This window comes from Nansenia antarctica, assembly GCF_963989245.1.
Source record: "Nansenia antarctica genome assembly, chromosome: 2".
NCBI lineage: Eukaryota > Metazoa > Chordata > Actinopteri > Argentiniformes > Microstomatidae > Nansenia > Nansenia antarctica.
Genome location: NC_137675.1, coordinates 338,097 through 361,971, shown reverse-complemented (window position 1 = coordinate 361,971; position 23,875 = coordinate 338,097). Strand labels below are relative to the sequence as shown.

Below are 23,875 nucleotides of genomic sequence, written 5' to 3'. Positions count from 1 at the left end.
ATGCAGATGCAAAGCTCTACTCGTGTTGCTAGCGAAGTTTCCCACAGAAGTGGGGGAAAAAACGTCAGATCAGATATATAAACGGGTTATTTTGATAAACTGGACACATTTTGTGAATATACTGTATATGGTTACTTTCTCGCCTGAAAACATATAAAAACTTCATAAAATGACATATTAACACTTGTAGAGCCAAATTACAGATTGTAGCCAATGGCGGCCAAAATTGAGGATTTAAAATCTGAGGCGAGAGCTGAGGGCTTCATCACGTCTCGCGCAGTATCAACCAATGAAAATGCGCAGGGGCGTGGACAACATGCTGCATACATTACTGATAATGCATACATTACTGATAATGCATACATTACTGATAATGCATACATTACTGATAAAGCGAAAGACAATGTTGTTTTCACCTAGCTATTCACATAGAATAGTTTGTCTTTGTCATTGTCAGATGTGTATGCAAATATAGGGGCGTATCTTGGACGCACTCTACGCATTTTCATTGGTTGATACTGCGCGTGACGTGGTAAAGCTTCCGAGGTCGGACGAGATCGGGCGTATTCAGGCTAGTATGGCCGTGAGCAACAGTACCATGACCCAAAGCATCCATAATACACAGCCTGGAACATTGTTGTTGATGTAACTTTATTAAATATGCGGGATAAAGCACTCTATTTGTGGGTAGAATATGCACAAGGTGTCCTGGATGAAGGGAGAAGTGTGTTTCAATGAATTCTAACTTTATTGGGGGCATATGGCACTCTATATGGGGCTAAAAAGGGAATTGGAACTGCTGCTCTCAGTCAATGTAGGCCTCCATAAATGGCTAGACGCTGCACTCTTGTGGGTGAAAATGGTAGTGACAGCCCAGCACAGCAAACCATCGATAAGACCCAGCCTGGAACTTTGTCAATGATGTAACTTTATTAAATATGCGGGATAAAGCACTCTATTTGTGGGTAGAAAATGCACAAGGTGTCCTGCTTGAAGGGAGAAGTGTTTTTTCAATGAATTCTAACTTTATTGGGGGCATATGGCACTCTATATTGGGGTAAAAAGTGAATTGGAACTGCTGCTCTCAGTCGATGTAGGCCTCCATAAATGGCTAGACGCTGCACTCTTGTGGGTGAAAATGGTAGTGACAGCCCAGCACAGCAAACCATCGATAAGACCCAGTCTGGAACTTTGTCAATGATGTAACTTTATTAAATATGCGGGATAAAGCACTCTATTTGTGGGTAGAAAATGCACAAGGTGTCCTGCTTGAAGGGAGAAGTGTTTTTTCAATGAATTCTAACTTTATTGGGGGCATATGGCACTCTATATTGGGGTAAAAAGTGAATTGGAACTGCTGCTCTCAGTCGATGTAGGCCTCCATAAATGGCTAGACGCTGCACTCTTGTGGGTGAAAATGGTAGTGACAGCCCAGCACAGCAAACCATCGATAAGACCCAGTCTGGAACTTTGTCAATGATGTAACTTTATTAAATATGCGGGATAAAGCACTCTATTTGTGGGTAGAATATGCACAAGGTGTCCTGGATGAAGGGAGAAGTGTGTTTCAAAAGAGTACCTGAACATTTCATTACCATCTGGGTGGGCAAATTCTAGATGTGATTTTTTTATTCCTATACATCCCTAGAAAAGTCTGGGGAAAAGCCTATTTTAAGTAGATAATGTATAATTTGTATATTTAAACTAAAAAATTCTGAAAACAATTACTAAGTAGCTAAGTAAGCAATCTAGCTGCTGACTATGACTGGAAACGAAGTACTATCCAGTTAGAATTATAGAAGATCTAGTTGTGTTTTCCTGCTGGTCTCGCTGCCTGGGTTTGAACAGACTTGTGGTGACTAAAAATGGCTTTAAAAAATGCCTTTCCACCAAAGAATATATATATATATATGCCATATATATGCGATATATCATACCTCCACTATGATTCATATGCCCTAACCCTTTTTTTTATTTTAAAAACATGCTATGTGGAATGGAGTGTCTGCTCTCGGCTGAGGGCTTCATCACGTCTCGCGCAGTATCAACCAATGAAAATGTGCAGGGCCGTGGACAACATGCTGCATACATTACTGATAATGCATACATTACTGATAATGCATACATTACTGATAAAGCGAAAGACAATGTTGTTTTCACCTAGCTATTCACATAGAATAGTTTGTCTTTGTCATTGTCAGATGTGTATGCAAATATAGGGGCGTATCTTAGACGCACTCTACGCATTTTCATTGGTTGATACTGCGCGTGACGTGGTAAAGCACTCAGCCAAGATTACCTGAACATTTCATTACCATCTGGGTGGGCAAATTCTAGATGTGATTTTTTTATTCCTATACATCCCTAGAAAAGTCTGGGAAAATGCCTATTTTAAGTAGATAATGTATAATTTGTATATTTAAACTTAAAAATTCTGAAAACAATAAATGTACCCATCCATGGGTTTAGGGTTAGGGTTAGGGTTATACATTATATATAATTTGTATTGTAATCTGTAAAATATACAGACTTTTCCAGAATAGAAATCTAATCAGTAAAAACTAATCTAAAACTAATCTAAGCAAGCCTTTAGAATATGGATAATAACACATACAATACATACAAATCTTACTTACTCCTCTTACTGTAGGCTATTGTCTTTATATCATGTGTGCATATAATGCACTTTGAATTGCCCTTGTCGTATGAAATGTGCTATACAAATAAACTTGCCTTGCCTAAACCCTTTTGGAAGGTTTTGTTTATGTCCAGGTTTCACACATCTCTGTAGTTACATGTTCAGTGAGTCTAGTTGCTGGTGACCGCTAGGACCATAGGCAGATGCCTTGTTGGTAAGTAATTTGTTCAAAGCAAAAAAACAAATAAAGTGTGTGTTTACCCCCTCAAATAAATTAACTTAGCCCCAGTCAGATCCATATTTAGAGGTAAGTTACCTCAGGTAACTTTAGCTAGCAAGCTAGTTTAGAGTTAGTGGTAATGTTTATCTAGCTAGTTACTAAGCGTCCTTATTACATTTATTTTGAACTTATATTCTCAATTGACTTTCACATTGATCTAATTACAGTTTTTCCCAATTGCTAATACACAAAAGCCAATTCTCTAAACCAAATGACCAGTTCTCTAAACACATTTAATAAAACTAGCTCCCATTTGCCAAAACCATAAACACATTTCACATGAAGACACAATTCACAAAACACAATCCTCCTTTTCTCATAAGTCTAAACACATTTTGTCTTGCTAAAACACAAGTTGCAAAAAACTCTGCTCAAATTCTCAAATTAAAGCTCATGTGATGCAAAATGCTTGCCACAGTCAGCAAAATTTGAACACAATGAACACACCTGGCTTCATTCATTAAACATAACGACTAAAAATTTAAGACACTTGTTGCAAATGATTGTGGTGTGTGTGTGTGTGTGTGTGTGTGTGTGTGTGTGTGTGTGTGTGGTATAGTTCCATAAATAAATAAAAAAAACATCACAACCTGAACATTGTTTTCAGTGAGTATTGTTGTGTGTAATGGATCCTCTGTAGTGTTTGCATTGAGTTGTGATACAGTACAGTAGTGTACATGTTACGGTACATGTGGGAATACAGTACATGTGGGAAAACTAGGGTTAGGGTTAGGTGCTAGGGTGCTAGGGTTAAGGTTAGGGTTAGGATTAGGGGTAGGGTTAGGGTTAAGGTTAGGGTTAGACATGCCAGCATGTACCAAGTCACCCTAGCACCTAACCCTAACCCTAGTTTTCCCACATGTACCATATTCCCACATGTACCGTAACATACATACTGTATTTTCTGTAGATTTACATATTGTTCATATGAAACACACACACATCTATGAATGCCCAATACTCTACAGTGATATATTCTGAGAACAGATACTGTAAGGTTTCTAAAAATGTGCTTTGGCAGTTGTGAAAAAAAAGAACATTCTCACACACTGAACATTGTGTTTTCAGTTGTTTTGTTGTAGTCTGTAATGATGCTTATAGTGTTTACATTTTTGCAGGCTTTGAGCAGCTGTTTTGGTGTGAAAGTTTGAGTTTTGAAGAGAGAAGGTGTGGTTTTGCTTATGTAGCTTTAGAAAAGTGTGTTGTGTTTAGAGTTTTGGGAAAATGGAGGGAAGTTTTGTGAAATGTGTTTTAGCAATTGAGAAAAACTGTATAATCAAAGCTGTAAAGAAAATACAGGTGATGAACAAGAATAGAAATGAAAGAACCAAACTAAGATTGTTTTCGCCAATAGCTATGAAATACATCTCTTAAAAATGCCTGCAAATGCTGAATCACAAAGCACGGACGGAATGTACACTGTTTTCACTGTCTCTGTCGAAATACAGTATTATGTCTGAAAAATCTCAAATAATTCTGAAATAACACTGGCTACAATTGTATGTGCATGGGTATGCCTGTCTACACAACACATGAAGCACAGAATGTGACAGTGTGTGTACCTCAAATGTACTTTTTGAAGTTGCTGCATACTTTCTGTACAGAGCAAGAACATTAAGAAATGGTCACATCTAATGTCTTCCCAGGCAATGCATCTAGTCTATTTCATTTCATTGTATATATTCTGCTAATATTTTCTAGACATGTCAATATGATTACTGCAAATAGTGAAAATACCACCGCTCATCCATTATCAGACTTTGCTGAGGTGCTGGAACTGAAGAGTGTCAATAGAGCATCCTCACCTACGGCATCTGTAACTGGTTCTCCAGCTGCACAACAGCAGAGAGAAATGCGCTACAGAGAGTCGTGAGAACAGCACAGAAGATCACCGGCGCCCCCCTCCCCTCTCTGGAAGCGCTGTACAACACACGCTGTCTCAGGAAGGCCTCCAAGATCTCCAGGGACCCGACCCACCCTGGGCACGTACACTTTACCAGGCTGCCCTCGAAAAGGCGATTCAGGACCCTGGCCGCTAAGACAAACAGACTGAAGAACAGCTTCTACCCCAGGGCCGTCCAGGCCCTGAACACAGCAAAGACCTAAGTTCTGGGCCCTGGACAGTCTGGACGGATTGTATGGCAGCTACTGGACTGAAAAAAATCAGGTGTAGTGCTGAGGCACAAACATGTACATTTCAAGCCTGCAAACTGTGACACTTTAAATAACGTGAAACAATACTATTGTGCAATATGACAACCCTAGTCGTCTATCTGTACAGTATAGTACAGTGGATTGTGTACATAGCCTTTATTTATGTAAACCAGCTCCTTCCCTTCTTGTGATTTTTTTTTTTAAGTTTTTTTTTCCTAACACCAGGGGAGCCACCCCTCCTAAATTACGTTGTTTGGTACCTGTACTGTAGCAATGACAATAAAGTCCATTCATTCATTCATTCATAGAGTGCAAAATAACAGTCACTCAAACACTGTGCAAAAAAACAGTTTATTGTGAGCTTTCTGTCATATATGATAGGAATATGATTACTGCAAAAATGCACCAAATCATTTTGTTTTGAACGTGTTCTTCACCGTTTTGAACACAGTATGTTAACAATGAAAACATGTCAACTTTGTCGCTTTTACCACGTCACGCGCGGTATCAACCAATGAAAATGCGTGGGGCATCAACCAATGAAAATGCGTGGGGCGAGGACAACATGCAAGACACGCCCCTATATTTGCATACATTACTGATAATCGGGGAAAGAATGAAAGCTTGAATGTGGAAAAGAAAGAATGAATGTGGAAAACAATGTGGAAAACAATGTGGAAAAGAAAGAATGAATGTGGAAAACAATGTGGAAAACAATGTGGAAAAGAAAGAATGAATGTGGAAAAGAAAGAATAAATGTGGAAAATAATAAATACATATAGAAATGTATTGCGGTATACTGTGTGTATTTGTATGTGTATTTGTTCATACATTCATTTATGTGTCTATATATTTATTGTTAATTTTGTCAGACTTGGTCCTCCATATGTAGCTGCGGGCGAGGCTACTGTAGCTCACTCGGCACAGGTCGACTCTCTCCGTCCCTCGGCTCTCTCCAGCACAGGTCGGGTCTCTCCGTCCCTCGGCTCTCTCCGTCCCTCGGCTCTCTCCGTCCCTCGGCTCTCTCCGGCACAGGTCGGGTCTCTCCGTCCCTCGGCTCTCTTCGGCACAGGTCGGGGACATTCGTGCATGTGTCCCGCTGAACTCTCTTCGGCACAGGTCGGGGACATTCGTGCATGTGTCCCGCTGAACTCTCTTCGGCACAGGTCGGGGACATTCGTGCACGTTCAACCGCGTTGCACCACAAACAAGGGGTTAAACTCGTTTGCAAACTATGCAGTAAAAATGTGGAACGCCCTTCCTATAATCTTAAAGGAGTGCAAAACACTGCCCACCTTCAAAACCACTCTCAAAAAACATTTACAGGAGGCTGCAATCCGTAACTGGACCCTCTAAATCAAAAATCAGATTAAAAGACCCGAACTACCCACTGTACATACTTTGTGTTTTGTCCCCCGCCCCCACCTGTGGTGTATGTCCCCACCTGCCCTACCCGCTGTACATACCTGATGTTTTGTTGTATTGTTCTTCCCATGATGGATGTATTTTTATCTTGTAGATAGTAATAGTTATTTGTCTGTATTATCTTGTAGATAGTACTAGTTTGTTTTGTCGGTCTTACATGTAACGATGAATTGAGAATCAAGGACCCCAATTGAAATAAGCCAGTGGCTTTCTTGGGTTTTTATCCTGTTAGTTGACCTTGTATGTAATATGTACTTTCATGTACCTACTTCTGCAAATCTTCTAATAAAGTTTTCAATCAATCAATGTGTCCCGCTGAACTCTCTTCGGCACAGGTCGGCTCTCTCCGGTATCCCTCGGCTCTCTCCGACCCTCGGCTCTCAATTCAATTAAATTCAATTCAACAGGCTTTATTGGCATGACGTTTTACAAGTGTTGCCAAAGCACAATCACAGATATGACGAACAACAACATAACAACATAATATCAATGACATGAAAAAATAAATATAAATAATATAAATAAAATAAAGCAGGTGGTGCAGAGAATAAAACATGGCATACTGTATGTATGTCCTACTGGTTGTCCCTTTTCTTGTGACAGGAATTGACATATTTTGCAGCCAAAACTGCACATTCTTTCTGTTCCCCCAGAAGGGCTGGTAATCTTTCCCTTTCTGTCATACTTCGGAATTCTGGGAAATTAGTTTCAAATTTTGGGAAGAACTCCTCTCTAATATTTGTGTAGTTTTTACATTGTGTTAAGAAGTGTAACTCTGTCTCTATAGCTCCGTCATCACAGTGACAGCACAGCCTCTCCGTCCCTCGGCTCTCTCCGTCCCTCGGCTCTCTTCGGCATCGCTCGGCTCTCTCCGTCCCTCGGCTCTCTCCGGCATCGCTCGGCTCTCTCCGACCCTCGGCTCTCTTCGGCATCGCTCGGCTCTCTCCGACCCTCGGCTCTCTCCGTGACACCCTGCGACCATTTTGCTGTTGTGTGTGTGTGTGCGTGTGTGTGTGTGTGTGTCGGAGCGGCGCCGAGGTTCTCAGAAGAAATAAAAAACGCGTTTTGAAATTTCATCCGGCAATGGACGGGTAAGTGTTGGGCAGCTCCGAAAAGATAGAAATTTCGCTGAGTCTTTTTGTAACGAATTCGTGTCGTTAAAAAGGTCTAATATCGGTACGTTCATTCAATGTTAGTATGCTAAGCTAACACCAGCTAGCGCGCGCAGCAGCGGGCCTCGTTGGTAGCATCGCGAGCTAACAGCTAACAGCTAGCCACCAACGGCTTCTGAATGAAATGTTGTTTCCTGGGGGTGTGACGAGGATAATAACGTTGTATTAACTGTTCGTGTTCGTTCCTCCACATATGACATATCCATATGACCCGTCGTGTGTCTGTGTGTGACGGCCGTGGTGGTGTGTGTCAGGGCGGGGGGGACACGGGGTGGTCGGCTTTCCTTTGTCTGGTTGATGTGTTACCAGCTAACCTTAGAACTAACTAACCTTCTAACTAACTAACCCTACCTAACCTAACCCTTAGCTTAACCTAACTAACCTTCTAACTAACTAACCTTACCCACCCTAACCCTACCTAACCTAACCCAGATGATGTGCGTCGTCACAGCCGATGTTAACGCGTTTCTCCTCCTCTGTTTCAGCATTGCCAGTGATGTTGCAGTAGGTGTGAAGGTAAGGATGCTCTGTCCATCTGTCCATCCCTCTCTCTACCTCTGTCCATCTGTCCATCCTCTCTCTCTACCTCTGTCCATCTGTCCATCCTCTCTCTCTAGCTCTGTCCATCCTCTCTCTCTACCTCTGTCCATCTGTCCATCCTCTCTCTCTACCTCTGTCCATCCTCTCTCTCTACCTCTGTCCATCTGTCCATCCTCTCTCTCTACCTCTGTCCATCTGTCCATCCCTCTCTCTACCTCTGTCCATCCTCTCTCTCTACCTCTGTCCATCTGTCCATCCCTCTCTCTACCTCTGTCCATCTGTCCATCCCTCTCTCTCTACCTCTGTCCATCTGTCCATCCTCTCTCTCTACCTCTGTCCATCTGTCCATCCTCTCTCTCTACCTCTGTCCATCCTCTCTCTCTACCTCTGTCCATCCTCTCTCTCTACCTCTGTCCATCTGTCCATCCTCTCTCTCTACCTCTGTCCATCCTCTCTCTCTACCTCTGTCCATCTGTCCATCCTCTCTCTCTACCTCTGTCCATCCTCTCTCTCTACCTCTGTCCATCTGTCCATCCTCTCTCTCTACCTCTGTCCATCCTCTCTCTCTACCTCTGTCCATCTGTCCATCCTCTCTCTCTAGCTCTGTCCATCCTCTCTCTCTACCTCTGTCCATCTGTCCATCCTCTCTCTCTACCTCTGTCCATCCTCTCTCTCTACCTCTGTCCATCTGTCCATCCTCTCTCTCTAGCTCTGTCCATCCTCTCTCTCTACCTCTGTCCATCTGTCCATCCTCTCTCTCTACCTCTGTCCATCCTCTCTCTCTCAACCTCTGTCCATCTGTCCATCCCTCTCTCTACCTCTGTCCATCTGTCCATCCTCTCTCTCTCTACCTCTGTCCATCTGTCCATCCTCTCTCTACCTCTGTCCATCCCTCTCTCTACCTCTGTCCATCCTCTCTCTCAACCTCTGTCCATCTGTCCATCCTCTCTCTCTCAACCTCTGTCCATCTGTCCATCCCTCTCTCTACCTCTGTCCATCTGTCCATCCTCTCTCTCTCTACCTCTGTCCATCTGTCCATCCTCTCTCTCTACCTCTGTCCATCTGTCCATCCCTCTCTCTACCTCTGTCCATCTGTCCATCCTCTCTCTCTCTACCTCTGTCCATCTGTCCATCCTCTCTCTACCTCTGTCCATCTGTCCATCCTCTCTCTCTACCTCTGTCCATCTGTCCATCCTCTCTCTCTACCTCTGTTCATCTGTCCATCCTCTCTCTCTCTACCTCTGTCCATCCTCTCTCTCTACCTCTGTCCATCTGTCCATCCTCTCTCTCTACCTCTGTCCATCTGTCCATCCTCTCTCTCTCTACCTCTGTTCATCCCTCTCTCTACCTCTGTCCATCTGTCCATCCTCTCTCTCTACCTCTGTCCATCTGTCCATCCTCTCTCTCTACCTCTGTCCATCTGTCCATCCTCTCTCTCTCTACCTCTGTCCATCTGTCCATCCTCTCTCTCTACCTCTGTCCATCTGTCCATCCTCTCTCTCTCTACCTCTGTCCATCTGTCCATCCTCTCTCTCTACCTCTGTCCATCTGTCCATCCTCTCTCTCTACCTCTGTCCATCTGTCCATCCCTCTCTCTCTCTACCTCTGTCCATCTGTCCATCCTCTCTCTCTACCTCTGTCCATCTGTCCATCCTCTCTCTCTCTACCTCTGTCCATCTGTCCATCCTCTCTCTACCTCTGTCCATCTGTCCATCCTCTCTCTCTACCTCTGTCCATCTGTCCATCCTCTCTCTCTACCTCTGTCCATCTGTCCATCCTCTCTCTACCTCTGTCCATCTGTCCATCCTCTCTCTCTACCTCTGTCCATCTGTCCATCCTCTCTCTACCTCTGTCCATCTGTCCATCCTCTCTCTCTACCTCTGTCCATCTGTCCATCCTCTCTCTCTACCTCTGTCCATCTGTCCATCCTCTCTCTCTACCTCTGTCCATCTGTCCATCCTCTCTCTCTACCTCTGTCCATCTGTCCATCCTCTCTCTCTACCTCTGTCCATCTGTCCATCCTCTCTCTCTACCTCTGTCCATCTGTCCATCCCTCTCTCTACCTCTGTCCATCTGTCCATCCTCTCTCTCTCTACCTCTGTCCATCTGTCCATCCCTCTCTCTACCTCTGTCCATCCCTCTCTCTCTACCTCTGTCCATCCTCTCTCTCTACCTCTGTCCATCTGTCCATCCTCTCTCTCTCTACCTCTGTCCATCCTCTCTCTCTCTACCTCTGTCCATCTGTCCATCCTCTCTCTCTCTACCTCTGTCCATCTGTCCATCCTCTCTCTCTACCTCTGTCCATCTGTCCATCCTCTCTCTCTACCTCTGTCCATCTGTCCATCCTCTCTCTACCTCTGTCCATCTGTCCATCCTCTCTCTCTCTACCTCTGTCCATCTGTCCATCCTCTCTCTACCTCTGTCCATCTGTCCATCCTCTCTCTCTACCTCTGTCCATCCTCTCTCTCTACCTCTGTCCATCTGTCCATCCTCTCTCTCTCTACCTCTGTCCATCCCTCTCTCTCTACCTCTGTCCATCCCTCTCTCTACCTCTGTCCATCCCTCTCTCTCTACCTCTGTCCATCCCTCTCTCTCTACCTCTGTTCATCTGTCCATCCCTCTCTCTCTACCTCTGTCCATCTCTCTCTCTCTACCTCTGTCCATCTGTCCATCCTCTCTCTCTACCTCTGTCCATCCTCTCTCTACCTCTGTCCATCTGTCCATCCCTCTCTCTCTACCTCTGTCCATCCTCTCTCTCTCTACCTCTGTCCATCCGTCCATCCCTCTCTCTCTACCTCTGTTCATCTGTCCATCCCTCTCTCTCTACCTCTGTCCATCTGTCCATCCCTCTCTCTACCTCTGTCCATCCCTCTCTCTCTACCTCTGTCCACCTCTCTCTCTCTACCTCTGTCCATCCCTCTCTCTACCTCTGTCCATCTGTCCATCCCCCTCTCTCTACCCCTGTCCATCCTCTCTCTCTCTACCTCTGTCCACCTCTCTCTCTCTACCTCTGTCCATCCTCTCTCTCTACCTCTGTCCATCTGTCCATCCCTCTCTCTACCTCTGTCCATCCTCTCTCTCTCTACCTCTGTCCATCTGTCCATCCCTCTCTCTCTACCTCTGTCCACCTCTCTCTCTCTACCTCTGTCCATCCCTCTCTCTACCTCTGTCCATCTGTCCATCCCCCTCTCTCTACCCCTGTCCATCCTCTCTCTCTCTACCTCTGTCCATCTCTCTCTCTCTACCTCTGTCCATCTCTCTCTCTCTACCTCTGTCCATCCTCTCTCTCTACCTCTGTCCATCTGTCCATCCCCCTCTCTCTACCCCTGTCCATCCTCTCTCTCTCTACCTCTGTCCATCTCTCTCTCTCTACCTCTGTCCATCTCTCTCTCTCTACCTGTCCATCCTCTCTCTCTCTACCTCTGTCCATCTGTCCATCCCTCTCTCTCTACCTCTGTTCATCCTCTCTCTCTCTACCTCTGTCCATCCGTCCATCCCTCTCTCTACCTCTGTTCATCTGTCCATCCCTCTCTCTCTACCTCTGTCCATCTGTCCATCCCTCTCTCTACCTCTGTCCATCCTCTCTCTCTCTACCTCTGTCCATCTGTCCATCCCTCTCTCTCTAACTCTGTCCATCCCTCTCTCTCTACCTCTGTCCATCCCTCTCTCTCTACCTCTGTTCATCCTCTCTCTCTCTACCTCTGTCCATCTGTCCATCCCTCTCTCTCTACCTCTGTCCTTCTGTCCATCCCTCTCTCTCTACCTCTGTCCATCCCTCTCTCTCTACCTCTGTCCATCCCTCTCTCTACCTCTGTCCATCTGTCCATCCCTCTCTCTCTACCTCTGTCCTTCTGTCCATCCCTCTCTCTCTACCTCTGTCCATCCCTCTCTCTCTACCTCTGTCCATCCTCTCTCTCTACCTCTGTCCATCCTCTCTCTCTACCTCTGTCCATCTGTCCATCCTCTCTCTCTAGCTCTGTCCATCCTCTCTCTCTACCTCTGTCCATCTGTCCATCCTCTCTCTCTACCTCTGTCCATCCTCTCTCTCTCAACCTCTGTCCATCTGTCCATCCCTCTCTCTACCTCTGTCCATCTGTCCATCCTCTCTCTCTCTACCTCTGTCCATCTGTCCATCCTCTCTCTACCTCTGTCCATCCCTCTCTCTACCTCTGTCCATCCTCTCTCTCAACCTCTGTCCATCTGTCCATCCTCTCTCTCTCAACCTCTGTCCATCTGTCCATCCCTCTCTCTACCTCTGTCCATCTGTCCATCCTCTCTCTCTCTACCTCTGTCCATCTGTCCATCCTCTCTCTCTACCTCTGTCCATCTGTCCATCCCTCTCTCTACCTCTGTCCATCTGTCCATCCTCTCTCTCTCTACCTCTGTCCATCTGTCCATCCTCTCTCTCTCTACCTCTGTCCATCCTCTCTCTCTACCTCTGTCCATCTGTCCATCCTCTCTCTCTACCTCTGTCCATCTGTCCATCCTCTCTCTCTCTACCTCTGTTCATCCCTCTCTCTACCTCTGTCCATCTGTCCATCCTCTCTCTCTACCTCTGTCCATCTGTCCATCCTCTCTCTCTACCTCTGTCCATCTGTCCATCCTCTCTCTCTCTACCTCTGTCCATCTGTCCATCCTCTCTCTCTACCTCTGTCCATCTGTCCATCCTCTCTCTCTCTACCTCTGTCCATCCTCTCTCTCTACCTCTGTCCATCTGTCCATCCCTCTCTCTCTCTACCTCTGTCCATCTGTCCATCCTCTCTCTCTACCTCTGTCCATCTGTCCATCCTCTCTCTCTACCTCTGTCCATCTGTCCATCCTCTCTCTCTCTACCTCTGTCCATCTGTCCATCCTCTCTCTACCTCTGTCCATCTGTCCATCCTCTCTCTCTACCTCTGTCCATCTGTCCATCCTCTCTCTACCTCTGTCCATCTGTCCATCCTCTCTCTCTCTACCTCTGTCCATCTGTCCATCCTCTCTCTCTCTACCTCTGTCCATCTGTCCATCCTCTCTCTACCTCTGTCCATCTGTCCATCCTCTCTCTCTACCTCTGTCCATCTGTCCATCCTCTCTCTCTACCTCTGTCCATCTGTCCATCCTCTCTCTCTACCTCTGTCCATCTGTCCATCCTCTCTCTCTACCTCTGTCCATCTGTCCATCCTCTCTCTCTACCTCTGTCCATCTGTCCATCCTCTCTCTCTACCTCTGTCCATCTGTCCATCCCTCTCTCTACCTCTGTCCATCTGTCCATCCTCTCTCTCTCTACCTCTGTCCATCTGTCCATCCCTCTCTCTACCTCTGTCCATCCCTCTCTCTCTACCTCTGTCCATCCTCTCTCTCTACCTCTGTCCATCTGTCCATCCTCTCTCTCTCTACCTCTGTCCATCCTCTCTCTCTCTACCTCTGTCCATCTGTCCATCCTCTCTCTCTCTACCTCTGTCCATCTGTCCATCCTCTCTCTCTACCTCTGTCCATCTGTCCATCCTCTCTCTCTACCTCTGTCCATCTGTCCATCCTCTCTCTACCTCTGTCCATCTGTCCATCCTCTCTCTCTCTACCTCTGTCCATCTGTCCATCCTCTCTCTACCTCTGTCCATCTGTCCATCCTCTCTCTCTACCTCTGTCCATCCTCTCTCTCTACCTCTGTCCATCTGTCCATCCTCTCTCTCTCTACCTCTGTCCATCCCTCTCTCTCTACCTCTGTCCATCCCTCTCTCTACCTCTGTCCATCCCTCTCTCTCTACCTCTGTCCATCCCTCTCTCTCTACCTCTGTTCATCTGTCCATCCCTCTCTCTCTACCTCTGTCCATCTCTCTCTCTCTACCTCTGTCCATCTGTCCATCCTCTCTCTCTACCTCTGTCCATCCTCTCTCTACCTCTGTCCATCTGTCCATCCCTCTCTCTCTACCTCTGTCCATCCTCTCTCTCTCTACCTCTGTCCATCCGTCCATCCCTCTCTCTCTACCTCTGTTCATCTGTCCATCCCTCTCTCTCTACCTCTGTCCATCTGTCCATCCCTCTCTCTACCTCTGTCCATCCCTCTCTCTCTACCTCTGTCCACCTCTCTCTCTCTACCTCTGTCCATCCCTCTCTCTACCTCTGTCCATCTGTCCATCCCCCTCTCTCTACCCCTGTCCATCCTCTCTCTCTCTACCTCTGTCCACCTCTCTCTCTCTACCTCTGTCCATCCTCTCTCTCTACCTCTGTCCATCTGTCCATCCCTCTCTCTACCTCTGTCCATCCTCTCTCTCTCTACCTCTGTCCATCTGTCCATCCCTCTCTCTCTACCTCTGTCCACCTCTCTCTCTCTACCTCTGTCCATCCCTCTCTCTACCTCTGTCCATCTGTCCATCCCCCTCTCTCTACCCCTGTCCATCCTCTCTCTCTCTACCTCTGTCCATCTCTCTCTCTCTACCTCTGTCCATCTCTCTCTCTCTACCTCTGTCCATCCTCTCTCTCTACCTCTGTCCATCTGTCCATCCCCCTCTCTCTACCCCTGTCCATCCTCTCTCTCTCTACCTCTGTCCATCTCTCTCTCTCTACCTCTGTCCATCTCTCTCTCTCTACCTGTCCATCCTCTCTCTCTCTACCTCTGTCCATCTGTCCATCCCTCTCTCTCTACCTCTGTTCATCCTCTCTCTCTCTACCTCTGTCCATCCGTCCATCCCTCTCTCTACCTCTGTTCATCTGTCCATCCCTCTCTCTCTACCTCTGTCCATCTGTCCATCCCTCTCTCTACCTCTGTCCATCCTCTCTCTCTCTACCTCTGTCCATCTGTCCATCCCTCTCTCTCTAACTCTGTCCATCCCTCTCTCTCTACCTCTGTCCATCCCTCTCTCTCTACCTCTGTTCATCCTCTCTCTCTCTACCTCTGTCCATCTGTCCATCCCTCTCTCTCTACCTCTGTCCTTCTGTCCATCCCTCTCTCTCTACCTCTGTCCATCCCTCTCTCTCTACCTCTGTCCATCCCTCTCTCTACCTCTGTCCATCTGTCCATCCCTCTCTCTCTACCTCTGTCCTTCTGTCCATCCTCTCTCTACCTCTGTCCATCTGTCCATCCTCTCTCTCTACCTCTGTCCATCCTCTCTCTCTCTACCTCTGTCCATCCCTCTCTCTCTACCTCTGTCCATCCTCTCTCTCTACCTCTGTCCATCTCTCTCTCTCTACCTCTGTCCATCTGTCCATCCCTCTCTCTCTACCTCTGTCCATCCCTCTCTCTACCTCTGTCCATCTGTCCATCCCTCTCTCTCTACCTCTGTCCATCTGTCCATCCTCTCTCTCTACCTCTGTCCATCTGTCCATCCTCTCTCTACCTCTGTCCATCTGTCCATCCCTCTCTCTCTACCTCTGTCCATCCCTCTCTCTCTACCTCTGTCCATCCTCTCTCTCTCTACCTCTGTCCATCCCTCTCTCTCTACCTCTGTCCATCCTCTCTCTCTCTACCTCTGTCCATCCTCTCTCTCTCTACCTCTGTCCATCTCTCTCTCTCTACCTCTGTCCATCCCTCTCTCTCTACCTCTGTCCATCCCTCTCTCTCTACCTCTGTTCATCCTCTCTCTCTACCTCTGTCCATCCTCTCTCTCTCTACCTCTGTCCATCCCTCTCTCTCTACCTCTGTCCATCCCTCTCTCTACCTCTGTCCATCCCTCTCTCTACCTCTGTCCATCCCTCTCTCTCTACCTCTGTCCATCCCTCTCTCTCTACCTCTGTCCATCCTCTCTCTCTACCTCTGTCCATCTGTCCATCCTCTCTCTCTCTACCCCTGTCCATCCTCTCTCTCTCTACCTCTGTCCATCCTCTCTCTCTACCTCTGTCCATCTGTCCATCCTCTCTCTCTCTACCTCTGTCCATCTGTCCATCCTCTCTCTCTCTACCTCTGTCCATCTGTCCATCCTCTCTCTACCTCTGTCCATCTGTCCATCCTCTCTCTACCTCTGTCCATCTGTCCATCCTCTCTCTCTACCTCTGTCCATCTGTCCATCCTCTCTCTACCTCTGTCCATCTGTCCATCCTCTCTCTCTCTACCTCTGTCCATCTGTCCATCCTCTCTCTACCTCTGTCCATCTGTCCATCCTCTCTCTCTACCTCTGTCCATCTGTCCATCCTCTCTCTCTACCTCTGTCCATCTGTCCATCCTCTCTCTCTACCTCTGTTCATCCCTCTCTCTCTACCTCTGTCAGTCCCTCTCTCTCTACCTCTGTCCATCCCTCTCTCTACCTCTGTCCATCCCTCTCTCTACCTCTGTCCATCCCTCTCTCTCTACCTCTGTCCATCTGTCCATCCTCTCTCTCTACCTCTGTCCATCTGTCCATCCTCTCTCTCTACCTCTGTCCATCTGTCCATCCTCTCTCTCTACCTCTGTCCATCTGTCCATCCTCTCTCTCTCTACCTCTGTCCATCCCTCTCTCTACCTCTGTCCATCCCTCTCTCTCTACCTCTGTTCATCTGTCCATCCCTCTCTCTCTACCTCTGTCCATCCTCTCTCTCTACCTCTGTCCATCCCTCTCTCTCTACCTCTGTCCATCTGTCCATCCCTCTCTCTCTACCTCTGTCCATCCTCTCTCTCTCTACCTCTGTCCATCCCTCTCTCTCTACCTCTGTCCATCCTCTCTCTCTCTACCTCTGTCCATCCTCTCTCTCTCTACCTCTGTCCATCCTCTCTCTCTCTACCTCTGTCCATCCCTCTCTCTCTACCTCTGTCCATCTGTCCATCCCTCTCTCTCTACCTCTGTCCATCCTCTCTCTCTCTACCTCTGTCCATCTGTCCATCCCTCTCTCTCTACCTCTGTTCATCCTCTCTCTCTCTCTACCTCTGTCCATCCGTCCATCCCTCTCTCTCTACCTCTGTTCATCTGTCCATCCCTCTCTCTCTACCTCTGTCCATCTGTCCATCCCTCTCTCTACCTCTGTCCATCCTCTCTCTCTACCTCTGTTCATCCTCTCTCTCTCTACCTCTGTCCATCTGTCCATCCCTCTCTCTCTAACTCTGTCCATCTGTCCATCCCTCTCTCTCTACCTCTGTCCATCCCTCTCTCTCTACCTCTGTTCATCCTCTCTCTCTCTACCTCTGTCCATCTGTCCATCCCTCTCTCTCTACCTCTGTCCATCTGTCCATCCCTCTCTCTACCTCTGTCCATCCCTCTCTCTCTACCTCTGTCCATCCCTCTCTCTACCTCTGTCCATCTGTCCATCCCTCTCTCTCTACCTCTGTCCATCCTCTCTCTCTACCTCTGTCCATCTGTCCATCCTCTCTCTACCTCTGTCCATCTGTCCATCCTCTCTCTCTACCTCTGTCCATCCTCTCTCTCTACCTCTGTCCATCCCTCTCTCTCTACCTCTGTTCATCCTCTCTCTCTACCTCTGTCCATCTCTCTCTCTCTACCTCTGTCCATCCCTCTCTCTCTACCTCTGTTCATCCTCTCTCTCTACCTCTGTCCATCCCTCTCTCTCTACCTCTGTCCATCCTCTCTCTCTACCTCTGTCCATCTGTCCATCCTCTCTCTCTACCTCTGTCCATCCTCTCTACCTCTGTCCATCCCTCTCTCTCTACCTCTGTCCATCCCTCTCTCTCTACCTCTGTCCATCCTCTCTCTCTACCTCTGTCCATCTGTCCATCCTCTCTCTCTACCTCTGTCCATCCTCTCTCTCTACCTCTGTCCATCCCTCTCTCTCTACCTCTGTTCATCCCTCTCTCTCTACCTCTGTTCATCCTCTCTCTCTACCTCTGTCCATCCCTCTCTCTACCTCTGTCCATCTGTCCATCCTCTCTCTCTACCTCTGTCCATCTGTCCATCCTCTCTCTCTACCTCTGTCCATCCTCTCTCTCTACCTCTGTCCATCCTCTCTCTACCTCTGTTCATCTGTCCATCCTCTCTCTCTACCTCTGTTCATCCTCTCTACCTCTGTTCATCCCTCTCTACCTCTATTCATCCTCTGTTCATCCTCTCCTCTATTGCAGTTCCTCCCAGGTGTAAGGTAATTAAGGTTTTAATGTATGGATTGTGTTTCTTTCTTCAGAGAGGCTCAGATGAATTGAATCTCTACAGCACAAGTCCCAACTCTGTAACAGGTGAGACCAGGGGAGGCTGGGGGAGGTAGAACACCAGGGGAGGCTGGGGGAGGTAGAACACCAGGGGAGGCTGGGGGAGGTAGAAATCGGAGGATGGGCTCATTGTAATGAATGGGATGAGGAACCCCGTCCGTGGGTTTCTCTCTCCCCCAGAACTGTGTTTGCAGGTTTGGTGTTGATGCTGAATGTGAACACTCATTTACCCTACAGCACTACTGCTCTTTACAATACTACCTTTGCACAAACCATATTTTTGCACACTGCACATACCCTTTTTGACAGCCACTACATATACATCTGTACATTACATACTGTACATAGCTACCTCAACTGTACATATCTACCTTAACTGTACATAGCTACCTTAACTGTACATATCTACCATAACTGTACATAGATACCTTAACTGTACATATGTACACATCTACCTTAACTGTACACATCTACCTTAACTGTACATAGCTACCTTAACTGTACATAGCTACCTTAACTGTACATATCTACTTTAACTGTACATAGCTACCATAACTGTACATATCTACCTTAACTGTACATATCTACCTTAACTGTACATATCTACCATAACTGTACATAGCTACCGTAACTGTACATATCTACATTAACTGTACATACTACTAACCTATCCCCCCAGCCAACGGTAATGACAGCAGTAAAAGCCGATTTAAGCTTCTGCGTAAAATCTACGCCGTAGGCTACGCAACGCTACGCGGGCCTACGCAAGCTACACCGTCGATTAACGTGCACCTCTCAAAATGTTTTACTACGCGTCAGTTTCTACGCAACCGTAAGCTCTGTGATTGGTCCGCTTGGTAGCACATGATTCCGACAAGATTCCGACTCTCGTCGGCCAAAATGCGGAAGCCATGACAGAAATGTCATTTACTTTTTTTGTAATTACTTATTAATAAAGATTTGAAAAATTATAATAACCATCGTATTATCTTAGTTTAATGTTATTTCAATGCATCATAGAACTTTTATTTACAACAAGCATAACAACAAAAAGATCGCTATTATGCTGCTATGAGCTCCGTTGAGTTCCTATGGAAGCGTCAGGCACAGCCTCCCTATAAGGAGCGCGATTCACATTTACGAGATGTACAATCCTGTTTATTTAGAAATAAATGATTAGTGGCAGAAATGTCATTTACTTTTTCTGTAATTACTTATTAATAAAGATTTGAAAATGTATGATAACCATCTTATTATCTTAGTTTACTGTCATTTCAATGCATTATAGACATTTTCTTTACAACAAGCATAACAAAAATATGTTTTTTGATCGCTATTATGCCGCTATGAGTACACCGACCGTCGGCATTGTCAGAATGCGCCTCTTCCTAACCGAAATTCGACGCAGAAGCTTAAATCGGCCTTAAGAAGCTAACCTATCCCCCCCCCCCTAGCCAACGGTAATGACAGCAGTAAGAAGCTGAGGGTGGAGGACAGGATGGAGAGCCCTCCCTCCCGGGTGCTGCACATCAGGAAGCTGCCCAGCGAGGTCTCAGAGACGGAGGTCATCGCTCTGGGTCTGCCCTTCGGAAAGGTCACCAACATCCTCATGCTCAAGGGAAAGAACCAGGTGAGAGGCCAGGGGGGAGGGGAGGGGAGGGAGGAGGCCAGGTGAGAGGGAGGGGAGGCCAGGGAGAACCAGGTGGGAGGGGAGGGGAGGGAGGAGGCCAGGTGAGAGGGAGGGGAGGGTGGAGGCCAGGTGAGAGGGAGGGGAGGGAGGAGGCCAGGTGAGAGGGAGGGGAGGGAGGAGGCCAGGTGAGAGGGAGGGGAGGGAGGAGGCCAGGTGAGATGGAGGGGAGGGGAGGGAGGAGGCCAGGTGAGGGGGAGGGGAGGGGAGGGAGGAGGCCAGGTGAGGGGAGGGGAGGGAGGAGGCCAGGTGAGGGGGAGGGTTGGGAGGAGGCCAGGGGGGAGGGGAGGGAGGAGGCCAGGGAGAACCAGGTGAGGCCCGGGGAGGGAAGAAGTGGTTGTCATGGAGACGTCCTCTGGTAGAAGGTGTGGTTGTAATGGAGACGTGTGTCCCTCCCCCAGGCGTTCCTGGAGCTGCAGACAGAGGAGGCGGCCGTTACCATGGTGAACTACTACACCGCTGTGACCCCGCAGGTCAGGAACGTCCCTGTCTTCATCCAGTTCTCCAACCACAAGGAGCTGAAGACAGACAGCGCCCTGAACCAGGTGAGACAGACAGGTAGAGAGACAGACAGCGCTCTGAACCAGGTGAGACAGACAGGTAGAGAGACAGACAGCGCCCTGAACCAGGTGAGACAGACAGGTAGAGAGACAGACAGCGCCCTGAACCAGGTGAGACAGACAGCGCTCTGAACCAGGTGAGACAGACAGGTAGAGAGACAGACAGCGCTCTGAACCAGGTGAGACAGACAGGTAGAGAGACAGACAGCGCCCTGAACCAGGTGAGACAGACAGGTAGAGAGATAGATAGACAGACAGGTAGAGAGACAGACAGCCCCCTGAACCAGGTGAGACAGACAGGTAGAGAGACAGACAGCGCTCTGAACCAGGTGAGACAGACAGGTAGAGAGACAGACAGTGCTCTGAACCAGGTGAGACAGACAGGTAGAGAGACAGACAGCGCTCTGAACCAGGTGAGACAGACAGGTAGAGAGACAGACAGCGCCCTGAACCAGGTGAGACAGACAGGTAGAGAGACAGACAGGTAGAGAGACAGACAGCCCCCTGAACCAGGTGAGACAGACAGGTAGAGAGACAGACAGATAGATAGACAGACAGACAGGTAGAGAGACAGACAGCGCCCTGAACCAGGTGAGACAGACAGATAGATAGACAGACAGGTAGAGAGACAGACAGCGCCCTGAACCAGGTGAGACAGACAGGTAGAGAGACAGACAGCGCCCTGAACCAGGTGAGACAGACAGGTAGAGAGACAGACAGCGCTCTGAACCAGGTGAGACAGACAGGTAGAGAGACAGATAGATAGACAGACAGGTAGAGAGACAGACAGCGCCCTGAACCAGGTGAGACAGACAGGTAGAGAGACAGACAGCGCTCTGAACCAGGTGAGACAGGCAGGTAGAGAGACAGATAGATAGACAGACAGGTAGAGAGACAGACAGCGCCCTGAACCAGGTGAGACAGACAGGTAGAGAGACAGACAGCGCTCTGAACCAGGTGAGACAGACAGGTAGAGAGACAGACAGTGCTCTGAACCAGGTGAGACAGACAGGTAGAGAGACAGATAGATAGACAGACAGGTAGAGAGACAGACAGCGCCCTGAACCAGGTGAGACAGACAGGTAGAGAGACAGACAGCGCTCTGAACCAGGTGAGACAGGCAGGTAGAGAGACAGATAGATAGACAGACAGGTAGAGAGACAGACAGCGCCCTGAACCAGGTGAGACAGACAGGTAGAGAGACAGCGCTCTGAACCAGGTGAGACAGACAGGTAGAGAGACAGACAGTGCTCTGAACCAGGTGAGACAGACAGGTAGAGAGACAGACAGCACTCTGAACCAGGTGAGACAGACAGGTAGAGAGATAGACAGCGCTCTGAACCAGGTGAGACAGACAGGTAGAGAGACAGACAGCGCTCTGAACCAGGTGAGACAGACAGGTAGAGAGACAGACAGCGCTCTGAACCAGGTGAGACAGACAGGTAGAGAGACAGACAGCGCCCTGAACCAGGTGAGACAGACAGGTAGAGAGACAGACATCGCTCTGAACCAGGTGAGACAGGCAGGTAGAGAGACAGACAGCGCCCTGAACCAGGTGAGACAGACAGGTAGAGAGACAGACATCGCTCTGAACCAGGTGAGACAGAGAGACAGACAGACAGAGACAGGCAGAGAGATAGACAGATAGATAGACAGACAGACAGACAGGCAGAGAGACAGACAGACAGAGACAGCAGAGAGACAGACAGAGACAGGCAGAGAGACAGACAGACAGAGACAGCAGAGAGACAGACAGACAGGCAGAGAGACAGACAGACAGAGACAGCAGAGAGACAGACAGACAGACAGACAGACAGATGAATCATTGGTAAGGTAGTGGTGAACACATAAGCAACAGAAGAAAACCACAAGTGTGGTGATGTTAGTTAGTAAAGATAATAGTGATGCTAACCTCTGCGTCCCCGTCCCCCCCCCAGAGGGCCCAGGCGGTGCTGCAGGCGGTGTCGGCGGTGCAGGAGGGGGGGTCCCCCAGCTCAGACGCCGGGGCTCTGGACATGCTGATCCCTGCCCCCTCCCCCGTCCTCAGGATCATCATAGACAACATGTTCTACCCCGTCACCCTGGACGTGCTGCAGCAGGTAACAACCCTGATACACCTGGTCACCTGGCACCCTGACCCTAATGCACCTGGCAGGGCGCCACGGCTCCTTGAAATCCTTGAACGTTTGTGAATTTGAGAAAAAGAAATCAAGGTTTTTGAAAATAGACACGGGTCATTGAAAGTGCTTGAATTCCCCTCCCTCTCTCTCTCTCTCTCTCTCTCCCTCCCTCTCTCTCTCCCTCTCTCTCTCCCTCTCTCTCTCTCCCTCTCTGTCCCTCTCTCTGTCTCTACCTCTCTCTCTCTCTGTGTCTCTCTCTCTCTCTGTCTCTCTCTCTCTCTCTGTCTCTCTCCCTCTCTCTCTCTCTCTGTCTCTCTCTCTCTCTCTGTCTCTCTCTCTCTCTCTCACCCTCTGTCTCACCCTCTGTCTCTGTCTGTCTCTCTCTCTCTGTCTCACTCTCTCTCTCTCTCTCTCTCTCTCTCTCTCTCTCTCTCTGTCTCTGTCTCTGTCTCTCTCTCTCTCTCTCTCTCTCTCTCTCTCTCTCTCTCTCTCTCTCTCTCTCTCTCTCTCTCTGTGTAGATCTTCTCTAAGTTTGGGACGGTCATGAAGATCATCACCTTCACCAAGAACAACCAGTTCCAGGCTCTGCTGCAGTTCAGCGAACCTGTCAACGCCCAGCAGGCCAAGCTGGTAACACACACACACACACACACACACACACACACACACACACACACACACACACACACACACACTCACACACACTCTCACACATCATCATTCCCAGAGGACAAGGTGTGAGACACATTAGAATCGTAAAGGAAGGCCAGGGTAGACACATCACAGTCACAATGGTCAGTAGTGGGGGTGTGTCTGCTCCAGGATGTCAGCTGGGCTCATTCAGCTGCTAATACTACATCATACACACACACACACACACACACACACACACACACACACACACACACACACACACACACACACACACACACACACACATCCAGTAAACGCCCAGCAGGCCAAACTGCTAACACACACACACACACACACACACACACACACACACATACATGGTGTAATGCCTGTGGGTAAGTGTTTTTGTTGTTGAGTTTTGTTTCTCTCTCCTTGTCTTTCTTGCCGTCGTCCCCCCAGTCCCTGGACGGTCAGAACATCTATAACTCGTGCTGTACGCTGCGCATCGACTTCTCCAAGCTCATCAACCTGAACGTCAAGTACAACAACGACAAGAGCCGAGACTACACGCGCCCAGAGCTGCCGGCCGGGGACGGACAGCCCCCCGTAGACCCCGCCATGGCT

The 23,875-nt window shown here is 48.2% G+C and overlaps 1 protein-coding gene across 4 annotated transcripts in view; it reads left to right on the top strand.

Annotated features, from left to right (window-relative positions):
• Positions 1 to 7,487: 7,487 nt before the first annotated feature.
• ptbp2b (polypyrimidine tract binding protein 2b) overlaps positions 7,488 to 23,875 on the top strand; it is a 33,810-nt gene continuing 17,422 nt past the window's right edge. For all 4 annotated transcript variants that reach the window (XM_080522477.1, XM_080522476.1, XM_080522475.1 and 1 more), the window contains exons 1-8: positions 7,488 to 7,588; positions 8,155 to 8,185; positions 18,227 to 18,278; positions 19,706 to 19,881; positions 20,340 to 20,483; positions 22,436 to 22,597; positions 23,138 to 23,248; positions 23,711 to 23,875. The exon at positions 23,711 to 23,875 is cut by the window's right edge and continues 34 nt beyond it. In XM_080522477.1, coding sequence (XP_080378603.1) covers positions 7,581 to 7,588; positions 8,155 to 8,185; positions 18,227 to 18,278; positions 19,706 to 19,881; positions 20,340 to 20,483; positions 22,436 to 22,597; positions 23,138 to 23,248; positions 23,711 to 23,875 — 849 coding nt within the window. In that variant the 5' untranslated portion in view covers positions 7,488 to 7,580. The remainder of the gene's footprint in view (positions 7,589 to 8,154; positions 8,186 to 18,226; positions 18,279 to 19,705; positions 19,882 to 20,339; positions 20,484 to 22,435; positions 22,598 to 23,137; positions 23,249 to 23,710) is intronic.